A 12939-nucleotide genomic window follows, 5' to 3' on the forward strand; every position below is an offset into this window, starting at 1 on the left:
ATACACATTACTTTATCCAGTGAGATGATGTCAGATGGCAAGCATGGATGTGTGACATTCACATGGTTAAAGGATCACATCACTAGCTTGCTCTTTATACCTTAAAAGGAGGTTTAGTTTTGAAGCTGAAGTTCACCCTATACAACATTTTAATGTTACTATTCTAGTAAGATAACTTACTCCTTACAGGCTTATACTTAATAACAAAACAAATACCAGTAAAAACAAAAGCTCATATTTAAAATGCATCAGCTTCCCAATCTAATATAATACCATTAATTAAACACATATTATGTGACACACTTTGGAGTAGAGACGGATATGACAGTGGAAAAATAAATACTATGTATTTTTTTGTGTTTGAAAAACTCAGTTTAATAACATAAGTAATGGACAATAAATTATAAAAAAAGATACAATTTAGTAGGCATATCTATAAACTAATGGAAACACAGAAGAGGGTGGCCAACTAACTCCACTAGTTCTGGCATCATAATTTTCTTATTCTATAGAGCTATTCATAGAAATTTCTGAGAATTCCTTTTACTCAATAAGCAAATGAATGAATTTACAGGTTTTAACGGAATACTAGTTACCTAAGTATTTATAAACCCAGCTTTCTAACAAATGAAATTCAAGACACAGTACAATTGAATTCAGTGTTTGTTTTGTGCTGCATATTTAAATAAATTTTGTAATAAAATCTACACACACATTTATTTACAGAAGGGGTTCTTAACGGGGGCAATTTTGTCTCCCAGGGAACCTTTGTCAATGTCTGGAGACATTTCTGCTTGCCACAACTGGTTTGGGCCAAGGGTGCTGCTGGCATCTAGTGGGTAGAGGCCAGGAGCAGTGCTGAACACCATAAAATACACTCAGCAGCTTCGCAAAACAAATAATCATCTGGCTCAATTTGTTAGTAATGCCAGCATTGTAGAACCCCGATTTATAGTAACAGTTTACCAACTGACAGTTCAAGCCATTAAGCAGACTCACCACCTTACTGTCAGCCAAAAAATTACAGAAGTGGCAAAAAGAACAACAACAACAAAAAAAACACAAAAACCAAACATGAGGTTGAAATGCACTACCTACTACAGAGCATATATTATGTGCCAGGCACTAGACTGAAACTGCCTCTAAAGACAACAAGATTACCTCTGAGGAAAGAAATCTGCCTAAAATTGCCCTGCTAGTTAATCACAATTGGGCTGCAAGTCTCCATCTGTTTGATCTAAAATTCATGCTTTTCCCAGTATATCACTAAGCAACCAAAATAGATTTTATCAAGTCCAAACTTCATTGACTTTATTCATGGGACAGCCCCTAAGAACCTGACTCTGGGTGTACTCACTCTTAGAATAGCCAAATTTTAATAAGCTTGGCTATCAGGATTTTAAATTAATGCAAAGAAAGGGGCTGCTACAAAGCTGGCACCAAGGCCAGAGGGATATATGAAAATCAATTTTTTTTTTTTTTTTTTAGACAGTCTCGCTCTATCACCAGGCTGGAGTGCAGTGGCGTGATCCCGGCTCACTGCAACTTCCGTTTTCCAATTTGAAGCAATTCTCCTGCCTCAGCCTCCCGAGTAGCTGGTACTACAGGCACGCACGACCACACCCAGCTAATTTTTTGTACTTTTAGCAGAGACAGAGTTTCACCATGTTAGCCAGGATGGTCTCTATCTCGTGACCTCGTGATCCGCCCACCTCGGCCTCCCAAAGTGCTGGGATTACAGGCGTGAGCCACCACGCCCAGCCTAATTTTTAAAGGACATGGTAAAATAAAAACCAAGACTATAAAAAGTACAAAAGTCTAGAGCATTCATTATAGAGACACATCACTGCATACATACTCTACAGTGGTACAACGGAGAAAAGGAAGTAAAGGGAACTGAGAAAAGGAGGAGGAAGAGAAAGGGGACAAGGAAGGGTGAAGAAAGAGAAGATAAAGGGGAAGGAAGAGGTAGACAAGGGATGAGAAGCAGCAGAAATGTCAGTAGAGAGTGGGGAAGCACAAATCAAGAAAGAAAGAGCAGGCAGAGTGAATAACTTAGTGAAATACTGTGGGAGAAATTTAGACAGAAAACAAGGAAATTCAGGAGAGAAGAAAAAAGAAAAAAAAAAGGAAACTAATCCTAATGCAAGAGAACCTGGGACCCAGACAGAAATAAATAATGAATGAGAAGGGAGAATAAGAGGTGTTCAACCGATTCCTAGAAATGCAGGTTTTGAAGCTGCTCCTGTTCCAAAAAGCTGTGTCTCTTCACTGTCCAATGCCGTTAGTAGCTATTAGTCTCACGTGGTTATGAGCACTGGAAGTGTGACTAGTTTTAATTAAAATTTGTTGAAGTATAAACTATAAACTTGCTTTCAAAACTTTAGTATGAAAAAATAAATAACATTTAATAATGTTTTATATTAATTACATCAAATAATAATGTTTTAGATATACTGGCTTAATAAAAATACTAAAGTTAATGTCATGTTTCTTTTTACTTTTTTAGTATGGCTACTAGAAAATTTTAAATTACCTATGTGGCTCACATTATATTTCTATTAGGCAACAGTACTCTAATTTTTAAGATTGCTGTAGGACCCATGCTGGTAACAAAGTAAAATGACAGAAATTACTGCCATTCTTACCTCCATCCCCAACTTTCAGAATCCTAGCTGGCAAGAGTTGTGGAACTGTATATCTAGGTGTCCAAACCTGGTTATAATAGTAATCATAATTGCAAACAGGACACAGATTTCTATTGTAATCGTTTTTAAAAGTTAAAACCAAGCAAGTGAGGCTAATTTGAACTGAGTGAAGATTGGTGAAATAAAACTATAAAATTTAATAAAAGGCAACAAAACTTGAAGATGCATTTTGCAACCCTGGAACAATGTCAGTGTCTTAAAGATTTGACATTATCTCACTACCATGTTGAAGAAGGACATTTGAAGATTTTCATTATGTTCACACACACATACAAAATACATGAACGAGAGTCCATTCTCCCGTACTTATTTAATGTGATTAAGAGCTGTTTTTTAAAAAAAAAACTTTCTCATCCCTCATATAAAATCATTTTCTCATCTCTTATATATCAAAAAAAAAAAAAAAAAAGCCAGAATATTTTAAAACTTCACTAAGGAAAAATACCTATGTACTTGCTTCCCTAGCTATAGAAAAACCCTCAACCTATATTTATCACACAATATTACATGAAAAAAACAATTTTATTACATAGTGACTATATTCTCATCCCCTTCTATTTCTATGAAATAAAAAATCAAATCCAAGCCACAGTCCAACTACTTAAAGAATATTTGGAAGGATTAAAACAATGCTGCTCAAACTTGAATGTAATCATACATTTACTTGAGAATCTTTACTCAACTGTAGATCCTGATTTAGTAGGTCTGGGATGGGGCTAAAATAGTACACTTTCAAACAAGCTTCAAGGCAATACCAATACCAATGAACTGTGGGTCATATTTTGAGTAGCAACAGGTTAAAACATAAAATAATTCTTTCATTAAAAACAATTTATAATTAATATACTAAAAGGTGGAGGGAACGTTACTCGAAAGGCCTATTCTGTTTTCTATTTTAGGATATCACCTAAATTAGCAGGCATTTTAGTTTGCATGAATTGTCTGTCCAGTATTACACGGTTGAGAAATATACCAATCTATTCATCAATCTCAAGAATTCTGGGCTGGTATGAGAGATCAAGTCAATGTTTATTTGGGACCAGGGTCCCCACAATTTAATTTGGGATCTAATTTAGATCCAAATAATGAGTATACAACATCAGGAAAAGAGGACGTTCTAATACAGTTCTTTGGGGTTTATGGCTGTATTTATGAAATATGGCACACACATGTACTTACATATACTTATAAGCATACTTCATTTTACACATTGAAGATTTGTGGTAAACCTGCATCAAGTAGGTTAATTGATGCCATTTTTCCAAAAGCATGTGCTCAACTTTGTGCGTGTCTGTCACATTTTGGCAATTTTTACAATACTAAAACTGTTTTCATTATTATCTGTAAGGGTGATCTGTGATCAATGATCCTCAATGTTACTATTATCCTTGTTTTAGGGCACCATGAACTGCACCCATGTAGGATGATGAACTTAAACTGCTCCACCAACTCGCCGTTCCTGTCTCTACCTCTCTCCTTTGGCCTCCCTATTTCCCGAGACACAATACTTAGTAAAATTGGACTAATTAATAACCCTAGAATGGCCCTTAAGTGTTCAAGTGAAAGGGAGAGTCAACCAACTCTCACTTTAAATGACAAGTTAGAAACTGAGCTTAGTGAAGAAGGCATGTTGAAAGTCCAGAGAGGCCTCTTGTGACAAACAGGTAGCCAAGTTGTGAATGCAAAGGAAAAGTTCTTGAAGAAAATTAAAAGTACTAATCCAATGAACACACGAATAATATGAAAGCAAAACAGCCTCACTGTTGACAGAAAGTTTTAGTGGTCTAGATAGAAGATAAAACCAGCTACCAACATTCCTTTAAACTAAAGCCTAACCCAGAGCAAGCAAGGCCCTAACTCTCTTAAATGTTATGAAGGCTGAGCGGTGAGGAAGCTGCAGAAGAAAAGTGTGAATGGTTCACGAAGTTAAAGGAAAGAACCCATCTTCATAACATAAAATGGCAATGTAAAGCAGCAGGTGCTGATGAAGAAGCTGCAGCAAGTTATCCAGGAGATCTAGCTAAGATCACTGACCAAGGTAGCTACACCAAACAACAGATTTTCAATGCAGATGAAACAATCTTCAACTGGGAGAAGACGCCATCTAGAACTTTCATAGCTAGAGAAGAAGTCAATGTCTGGCTTCAAAGCTTCAAAAGACACGCTGACTCATGTCTGGGGCTAATGCAGCTGGCGACTTTAGATTGAACCCAATGATCATTACCTATTCTGAAAATCCTAGAGATCTTAAGAAGTATGCTAAAGCTGCTTTGTCTGTGCTTTATAAATGGACTAAATCCTGGATGACAGCACATCTGTTCACAGTATGGTTTACTAAACATTTTAAACCTACTGTTGAAAAAAACAGTATTTACTATTGCTCAGGAAAAAAAAATTTTCTTTCAAAATATTACTGCTCATTGACAATGTACCTAGTCACCCAAGAGCTCTGATAGTTACAAGGAGATTAATTTGTTTTCAGGCTTGCTAACACAACTCCATTCTGCAGCCCATGAATAGGGAACTGGGGAATAATTTTGATTTTTAAGTCATATTTTAATGAAATACATTTTGTAACACTATAGCTGCCATAGATAGTAATTCCTCTAATGGATCTGGGCAAAGTAAATTGAAAGCCTTCTGGAAGGGATTCACCACCAGATGCCATTAAGAACATTCCCGATTCATGGGAGGAAATCAAAATCTCAACACTAACAGGAATTTAGAAGAAGTTGATTCCAATACTCATGAATGACTTTGAGGCATTCAAAATTGCAGTGGAGGGAGTCACTGCAGATGTGGAAGAAATAGCAAGAGAACTAGAATTAGAGGTGAATCCTGAAGATGCAACTGAATTGCTGCAATCTCATGAAAAAGCTTTAACGGATATAGAGTTCCCTCTTATGGATGTGCAAAAAAAGAGGTTTCATGAAATGAAATCTATTCCTGGTGAAGATGCTGTGAACACTGTTGAAATGGCAACAAATAATTCAGAATATTACAGAAAATTAGTTGATACAGCAACGGCAGGGTTTGAGAGGATTGACTCCAATTTTGAAAGAAGTTCTACTGTGGTTAAAAAGCTATCAAACAGCATTGCATGCTACAGAGAAATCTTTCATGACAGGAAGAGTCAGTGCAGCAAACTTCATTGCTGTCTTATTTTAAGAAGTTGCTACAGTCACCGCAACCTTCAGCAACCACCAATCTGATAAGGCAGCAGCCATCAACATTGAGGCAAGTTCCTCAGCCAACAACAACAAAAAAACACACAATTTGCTGAAGGCTCAGATGACTATTTTTTAATTGATATTTTTAAATTAAGGTACACGCATTTTTTTAAACATAATGCTATTGCACACTTAATGGACTACACTACAGTATAAACATAATTTTTATATTCACTGGGAAACCAAAAAATTAGCGACTTGCTTTATTGCAACATTCACTTTATTGCAGTAGTTTAGAATCAAACCCACAATATCTCCAATATATGCCTGTACCATGTATTATCAAGTAAAATGAGAAGGCAAAATGCATCCTTATGTGAATAAAAGGTTGAATTGCAAGTTTCTCAGTTATTTTATTCTTTTCTGAACCTACGAAATTTTCTAAATATATAATCCTTCTAAAACACAAATAAAAGTTTAAGATACACAGGACAAAATCAATGAGGAGCAGGAAAGAAAAGCATTAATGCTGTGTGAATACACAAAAATTTACATTTAATGACGGTCGAGAAACATCTAGTAAGTGTAGTAAGGAACAAAGAATTTTAGATAATAATAAAAATTCAAGTTACTTACCTTAGTAAAGTTATTCAGATGGCCTAGCTTTCTCATATTTGATACTCCTTGCAATTTGGCCACATTTTGGAGAATCTCTCTTAAGTTATCAGAAGGTTCTAGAAGGAAAGACAAGACAATTTAACATAATTTTATGAGTATTTTCCTGATCAAACACATAAAACATGCAGTATTAAAACTTCACAACTTTGGCTCTTGGTTTCAAGCCTTACCCTCCACCCTAAATCTATTAATTTAAGTGATTCCCTATACCTATGGTCTAGCTCTGTATCATTGCCTGGAATTACTCAACCACAAAATCTTATATCTTGCTATTACTTGAATGTGTTTCGCCAAAGTTGTGTTGGAAACTTAACCACTAACGCAAAAGTGTTGAGAGGTAGGACCTTTAAGAGGTGATTAGGTTATGAAGGCTTTGCCCCCAAGAATGGATTCTTAAGGAGGGAGAGGGTTGATTATTACCAGAGTGGGTTTGTTATAAAAGCTTTTGGCTCCCTCTTGCATGCACCCTCCCAACCTTGCTTGTGCTCATGCTCTCACAAACATCTCTCCCCTCACCCCACCTCCAGTGCTCTCTTGACCTTCCAGCATGGAATGACAAGGCAAGAAGGAATTTATTAGATGAAGGTCCCTTGACGTCAGACTTCCCTGCCTCCAGAATTGTGAGAAATAAATCTCTGTACTTTATAAATTGCCCAGTCTCAGAAACTGTTACAGCAGTATAAGACAGATAAAGAAAAATCTCAACATCACAACTTTCATTTGATGGCTGCTTGATAGCATGGCTACAATGTAGTAAAAGGGAACAAATATACTGTCCCTGTTTCAATAAACCAAAAAATTAGATAAAATATACATATGGTCCAGGACTTACAATGGTTAGGCTTAATTTTTCAATTTTACATGGTGCGAAAGCAATACACATTCAGTAGAAACTACACTTCAAAAACCCATAAAACCACAGTTTTTCAGTATAGTATTCAATATATTACATGAAATATTCTACATTTTATTATAATATAGGCTTTGTGTTAGATAGTTTTGCCCCACTGTAGGCTAATGTAAGTGTTCTGAGTATGTTTAAGGTAGGCTAGGCTAAACGAAGATGTTTAGGAGGTTAGGTATAGCAAATGCATTTTTGACTTAAGATATTTTCAACTTACAATGGATTTATTGGGATGTAACCCCATCAGTGAGCTGTGGAACTTTAAGCTGCTTAATATATGTGTAACTGGAAACCCCAAATAAAAGGAAGAATTAGGAATAGACCAATTACTTGAAGAAATGATGGATAAAGGTCACCCAGCCTGCCCAGCCTCTTACAAACATGGTTCTCATCCCTTGCCAGTTGCCGCCAGTGGTGTTTCTGCTGTTGTACTGCTCTATCTGTCCAACCAGAAGGCCATCAAAATGCCCTTGCATCAGATCCACAGGGGGGACTGGAAGTTGCTGCTGTTCATTGTCCTGTGTTGCATCTTTTAAAGGCCCAGCTGCCCCAGGGCAGCACCTTCTAAACCATTCACTATTACCTGGTAGCTGTGGGACAGATGGAGGTGGCATGCAGCCAGGTGGTGAACTATTTGAAGTGAGACACAAAACTGCTTCTAATAAGTGACACAGGAACATCTTCAACTAACAAAATCATCAGACAAACTTAACCCTGAAACCCATTCACCCTCAAGATGCTTTCCTGAGCACCCACTTTGGGATAAACTTGCTGCAACTGAAGAAAACTGTGTATTGTCTAATAATTTGGAGCTTCACCTGAAAGGACCCAAATCCTCCTCATAAGAGAGAAAAAGCACCTTTTAAAGCCGTCTTTGCCCCCCCCCCAAAAAAAAAAATTGATGGATGAAAACTTTCCAAATTTGATGAAAACAATAAACCAATAAAATGCGCAATAAGACCCAATCACAAGAAGCATGAAGAAAACTAGACCTAGGCAGATTATAATCAAATTGCCCAAAACCACTGACAGAGAGAAAATCTTAAAAAAAAAAAAGAATTTAAAAAAAAAAAAAAAAAAAAAAAAAAAAAAAAAAAAAAAAAAAAAAAAAGATAATGGCGGATTTTGTGTCCAAAACAGAAGACAGCAAAGCAACACCTTTGAAGAAATGAAAGAAAAAAATTCTTTAAAAATATACTTGCTCTACAAAAACAAGCCAGGAAAACTAGACCTAGGCAGATTACAATCAAATTTCTCAAAACCACTGATAGAGAAAATCTTTAAAGTAGTCAGATTAAAAAAAAGTTACATAAAGAAAAAAAAAAGAAAAAAGACTTCTTGTCCAAAACAGAAGACAGTGAAGCAAACACCTTTAAAGTAATGAAAGAAGAAAACGCTTTAAAAATATACTTGCTTTATACGAACAAGCCATGGGCCCGATATGGCCTTGTAGGCAGTAGTTTGCCTCCTCTGGAACCAAGTGTCCATTTCCTCAGATAGCTACAAGCTATTCTATTAAAATCTTCACCATCCTATTGGTTTTAATAAAAACAAAAGCACAATTTTAAAAATACAGTACCATGTATTTGATATTTTAAGAGCCATTATTACTGCCCTTGAGGCTTTTATCTGTTACCACAAACCCAAGGAACTGTGTGTTTTCAATTAAATGTTTTCCTCACCAAATGAAACTGTTTGCATTGTCCTGTTTTACATTTAGCTTCCGTCTGCCTACCTTACTCCATTCTGCTATACTGGGTGTTGTCTATGACAACAAATGTGGTGTCAAAGGACTAAGTACACTACTTAGCTATTTCCAATTGCTTTGAAGTTGCTACATGCTGAGATCAATCATTTGATTTTCATGAGATGAAATATTTTTAATGTGAATAAAATTCAATCTTAACTGATTTAGTGTGACAGTCCCCAACCTTTTGGACAACAGGGACAGCTTCTGTGGAAGACAATTTTTCCATGGGGCAGGGGTGGGGACGGTTTTCGGATGAAACTGTTTCACCTCAAATCATCAGGCATTAGATTCTCATAAGGAAGGTGCAACCCAGATTTCTCACATGTGCAGTTCACAACAGGGTTTGTGCTCCTGTTAATAATCTAATGCTGCTGCTGATCTGACAGGAGGTGGAGCTCCAGCAGTAATGCTCACTCCCCGCTGTTCACCGCCTGCTGTGCAGCCCAGTCCCTACTAGGCCACAGACCTGTACCAGTCCAGGCTCAGGGGTTCGAGATTTCCGGTTTAGCATGTCTTTATACTTAATGATTTGGGGGAGTTATCTTAAAAGTCGAATGATCCATCACTGAGATGGATCTATTAAAAAGAATTACAAGGGGCCATGAATAGGTCACTGTTAGTATTTAGTAATTTTTTTCACTATTATAAATTGTATCTGTTTGAAAAGACTGTGGAAGAAAAATTATAAGCAAATCAATGGCATTAAGATGATTTAACTGCATGGGGGGAAATGCCAGATATGGTGATGGGGAGCAAGGCAGCAAATCACACTGCCATGTGTATACCTATACAACAATCTTGCATGTCCTTCACATGTACCCCCAAAACCTAAAATGCAATTAAAAAAATAAATAAATAAAAAGATGATTTAACTATATATATTTGAGAAGTTCATAAAAATTAAATAACAACCTTTAGATAATTTAGGGCCTATGGTAGTTTGCAAAGTCAGGGTTAAGGTTCATAGAAGCTATTGTGAAACTCACCTCGTGGAAATGTATAATCTAAACATTTTACTTGAATTTATCATTAGCTTGTCAGGCACCAAACAGTAAGATTTACTCAAATGACAATATAGTTACTGCTAGCTAATGATCTAACAGGACTAATAGTTATGATGATTAGCCTGAAAACATATATTCCTCACAAAGGTTTGCGGATGTTAAAATACTATTTTCTGGGTATAAACTGATTGCAGACCTTTTTTAAGAAACCACAATCTTCTTACGAAGCAAATCTCATCTAAGTGTATTCATTCAACAAATATTAACTGAATGGCTATTATGATCAGGTACTGTTTTAGGTACTGGAAATATAGCAACAAACAAGATAACTCCATCTCTAATGCATCTAACAGAAGTGGAAGAAAACTGATGACAACAACAAATGGCATGCACATAATTTAGAAATTGACAGGTGTTGGTAACTCAACAATGAGTCAAATGTTTACCTAATGAAGATGTTTTCTTTCTTAACCCATCAAAATGAACTAGCCTTTCTCCTTCCTTCTCCTCAAAGCTTTCTCCTTTATATAATTACCAAGAACCTTCACCTCCCAGATAGTATGTGACTTCCCAAATCAATTAAAACAGTATTAGGGACATTTTAGACACTAAACTACTATCTAACATTCATGTGGTACAATGTTGCTCTGAGGAACTTTTTAACTTGAAATAACAGATTAAAGTTTCCCTGGTAATAAAATGAGAAATCTCCACTTTCTTCTTTACCTGATAGACCAGGGACTGAAAAACATTTTCTGTAAAGGGCCAGTATTTTAGACTTTGCAGGCCGTAAGCCTCTGTTGCAGTTACGCAACTCGAATGTTTTACGTCAGAAAGCAAGTATAGAAAATGTATTTTTTATGTATTTTTTATGTTCAGTATGCTATAAAACCAAGTAATGGTGACTGAATGGCTTATTAAACAACAAAAACTTATGTCTCACAGTTCTGGAGGCTGCAAGTCCAAGATCAAGGTGCCAGCACGGTCAGGTCCTGGTTCCTCTTTCAGGCTGCAGATTGCCAATTTCTCACTGTCTCCTCACATGGTGGGGAAGTGGGGCTAGAGAGCTCCCTGGGTTCTCTTTTATTAGGGCATTAATTCCATTTGTGAGGGTTTCACCCTTATGATCTAATTACCTCCCAGAGGCCCACCTCCTAGTATCAATACATTATGGGTTAGGATTTTGACATATGAATTTTTGAATGACACAAACATTCAGTCCACTGCACTGTTCCAATAAAACAAACATGGCTCTCGAGTTGCAGTCTGTCACCCTTCATGCTAAATAGTCAGAACTTAGAGTGGTGAGCAAGCTGAGATTGATGTGGTTTTTACATGAGGGATAGGATGAATCAATATGGAAATAGCAAAAAGAAATTTAAAGAGAGGTTTACCTGTCTCTCTCTCTTACTATTCTCAGTGTTTCCAACTTTCCTTCTCTAAAACCATCTACTGGTAACAGCAATATGTGAAAAGTATAAAGTGTGAAATGAGATAATCTAAGATGATATTCTCCGAAGCCTTAAAGTTTAGAAAACCATGGCTGTATGAGAAAAAGGTAAAAACAACCGGACACAGTGGCTCACGCCTGTAGTCCTATCTACTCGGGAGGCTGAGGTGGGAGGACTGCTTGAGCCCAGGAGGTCAAGGCTGCCGTGAGCAGTGATCATGTCACTTGTACTCCAGCCTGGACAACAGACAGAGCAAGATCCTGTCTCAAAGAAAAAAAAAATGGAAAAATAAATGTGGGTAACTTGCTATGATAGGCAACCACTCAAATGCAAAGAAACAAAATACAAAGAACTACTAGAATTACAGTGAGTCTTTTCCTCATATTGTATAGACTGTAAATCCTACATGTATTCCTGATGAATCTCTCTGGAGGTAATGCAATAATTGCAGTCAATTCTAAATATCCAGTAATTTAATATCTTCAATTGTAGAGCTGAACACAACTGATTTCAACCATCTTTAATTTCATCTGTCTTCTCCTGTCCTTCCATCAAGGAACTGCCTATTCCACTTGTGACATTATAGATACTTTGTGGTATTGTTTTTAATAGATCAGTTAAAAATATAATGTATTACTCTCACATACTAGTTACTGCTTATAATAATTATTTATTTATTTATTTATTTAGAGACAGAGTTTCACTCTTGTTGCCCAGGCTGGAGTGCAATAGCACGATCTTGGCTTACTGCAAACTCTGCCTCCCGGGTTCAAGGGATTCTCCTGCCTCAGCCTCACAAGTAGCTGGGATTATAGGCATGCACCACCACACCCAGCTAATTTGTATTTTTAGTAGAGACAAGGTTTCTCCCTGTTGGTCAGGCTGGTCTCGAACTCCTGATCTCAGGTAATCTACCCACCTCAGCCTCCCAAAGTACTGGGGTTACAGGTATGAGCCACTGCACTTGGCCTTAGTTACTGCGTATTAGGAAAAACAAAATGCAGATTTAGAAAAACCAAAATGTCACGAGATTTATTTTCTTGACTTTACACTGCCTTATATGTTTTTGAAATGAGGATTGTATAAAACTTTTGAGTATAGCTGAAAAGGGATAGGGTTAACAATCTCCCCCAAGTAGGTAACACATGGCAATTCAAGGATTCTTGAAATTAGGAAAGTATATACACCAAAAATATCTTCAGAGAAGTTAATTTTAGGTGGTAAAAATTACTGACTTATTTTCACGCCTTGGACTGTATTTTCCAAGCTCTCTA

At 36.6% G+C, this 12939-nt stretch overlaps 1 protein-coding gene across 5 annotated transcripts in view; it reads right to left on the reverse strand.

Annotated features, from left to right (window-relative positions):
* Positions 1-12939, reverse strand: part of RICTOR (RPTOR independent companion of MTOR complex 2) — a 138441-nt gene that overhangs the window by 82577 nt on the left and 42925 nt on the right. For all 5 annotated transcript variants that reach the window (XM_037730435.1, XM_017505887.2, XM_037730436.1 and 2 more), the window contains one exon: positions 6515-6612. In XM_037730435.1, the coding sequence (XP_037586363.1) occupies positions 6515-6612 (98 nt within the window). The remainder of the gene's footprint in view (positions 1-6514; positions 6613-12939) is intronic.

The sequence above is a fragment of the Cebus imitator genome, unplaced genomic scaffold (genome assembly GCF_001604975.1).
Source record: "Cebus imitator isolate Cc_AM_T3 unplaced genomic scaffold, Cebus_imitator-1.0 Scaffold344, whole genome shotgun sequence".
Lineage (NCBI taxonomy): Eukaryota > Metazoa > Chordata > Mammalia > Primates > Cebidae > Cebus > Cebus imitator.